The sequence below is a fragment of the Octodon degus genome, unplaced genomic scaffold, assembly GCF_000260255.1.
Source record: "Octodon degus isolate 3935 unplaced genomic scaffold, OctDeg1.0 scaffold00048, whole genome shotgun sequence".
NCBI classification, from domain to species: domain Eukaryota; kingdom Metazoa; phylum Chordata; class Mammalia; order Rodentia; family Octodontidae; genus Octodon; species Octodon degus.
In genome coordinates, this window is record NW_004524624.1 from 8419515 (window position 1) to 8421010 (window position 1496).

The 1496-nt window shown below is 45.4% G+C and overlaps 1 protein-coding gene across 1 annotated transcript in view; it reads left to right on the plus strand.

The window, feature by feature from the left end:
- The first annotated feature begins 845 nt into the window (after positions 1 to 845).
- Positions 846 to 1496, plus strand: part of LOC101564829 (cornulin) — a 2293-nt gene continuing 1642 nt past the window's right edge. Inside the window, exon 1 of the mRNA XM_004632474.2 lies at positions 846 to 983. Within this exon, the coding sequence (XP_004632531.2) occupies positions 846 to 983 (138 nt within the window). The remainder of the gene's footprint in view (positions 984 to 1496) is intronic.

Sequence of the window (1496 nt, forward strand, 5' to 3'; positions counted from 1 at the left end):
AACCCCCGCCCCAGCATTCCCAACAGGAGGTAGCCCTGCCATTCCTGAGCATGTTTCTCAAAGGAGGCAAGAGAAGACAGACACAGGCTTTGAAGTCCTGATGGGTTCCCAACCAAGACAGATGTTGAATTCCTGTGTATAGTACTTGCCTTCTGGTGCTCCCACGAGGACTCTAACACCCTTGCAACAGGCAAATAAAATGTGCCTGATAATGGGGTACATTCTAGAAAACTCATTACAGTTGATTTAAGAAGAGATGGGTTCTAGGACCCCTTGGTCTCTTAAAGGCTGTGTGATTTTGGGCAAATCATCTGAGTTCCCTGAGCCTGTTTCCTCACTTATACAAAAGTAGAGATAATGAGGATTACAAGAGATGAGGCATAGAAAGGTATGCTGTGGGCAGCTGAAAATAGAGAAGAACACAAATTATGTGCATACACATATAATAGCAATAATGATATTTAATAGTTAGCACTTAGTGCTAGCCAAGTATTTTCCAAGTACTTTTCAAATGAATTATCTCTTTAAGTGTTCACAATAACCCTACAAGTAAGTGTTAATGTTAGCTTTAGTCACAGTAGGTAAACTGAGGCCTGCAGAGACAATGCAATTTGGCCCAGCCTACACAGCAGGAGGTGACAGTCTGGCATTTCACTGTGAACTCAGGAGCTGCTACCAGTCACTGTGAGTTCCCTCCACAAATAAAGCGCACTCTGGAGGAAAGGACAAAGGAAGACACAGACCAAAAGCAGGGCTTCAGTATAAGCCAAGGGCCCTGGGCGGAAGTGCTCTCTGAAGGAGCCGCTGAGGCTGCCTCTGCTCATCTTTTTCAGTCGACTTCAAAGATGCCTCAGTTGCTGCGAAACATCCATGGGATCATCGAGGCCTTTGGGCGCTACGCCGGGACTGAGGGCAGCTGCACCACTCTGACCCGAGGGGAGCTCAAGAGACTGCTGGAGCAGGAGTTTGCTGACGTCATAGTGGTACGGTGCGAGCCAGCTGGGGCGAGGGAGGGAAGGACAGCAAAACTTGTTTTTCTTGGGATGGAGGAGGCCACAACTCACTTCAGGCCTCAGAAAGAGAAGGCAAAGCACAGGAGGCAGTCGAGGAAATGGACAAGCCTGGTCCTTAGAGGAAGACCAGCGTTCTTGGGCATGGTTCTTGGTTTTAATTAATTCTAATTTGAAGACAAGGTAAAATGATTCCCAAGGGCTAGCTAAAGGAAGAACAGATCCTCAAAATGTTCAAGAAAAGAATATAATTGCTGCTTTTCATTGCTTCTTGAATTTGATACAATAGACACTTTCTGTGTCTAGCTAAATTTGATCATCTGTCAAGCTTTCATTGGAAGTATAAAGCAGGGGCTGGAGAGATAGCTCAGTGGCTTAAGTGCCTACCTTGCAAGCGCAAGGTGCAGAGTTTGATCCCTGGTACAAGAAGAAAGAAGAAAGAAAGAAAGAAAGAAAGAAAGAAAGAAAGAAAGAAAGAAAGAAAGA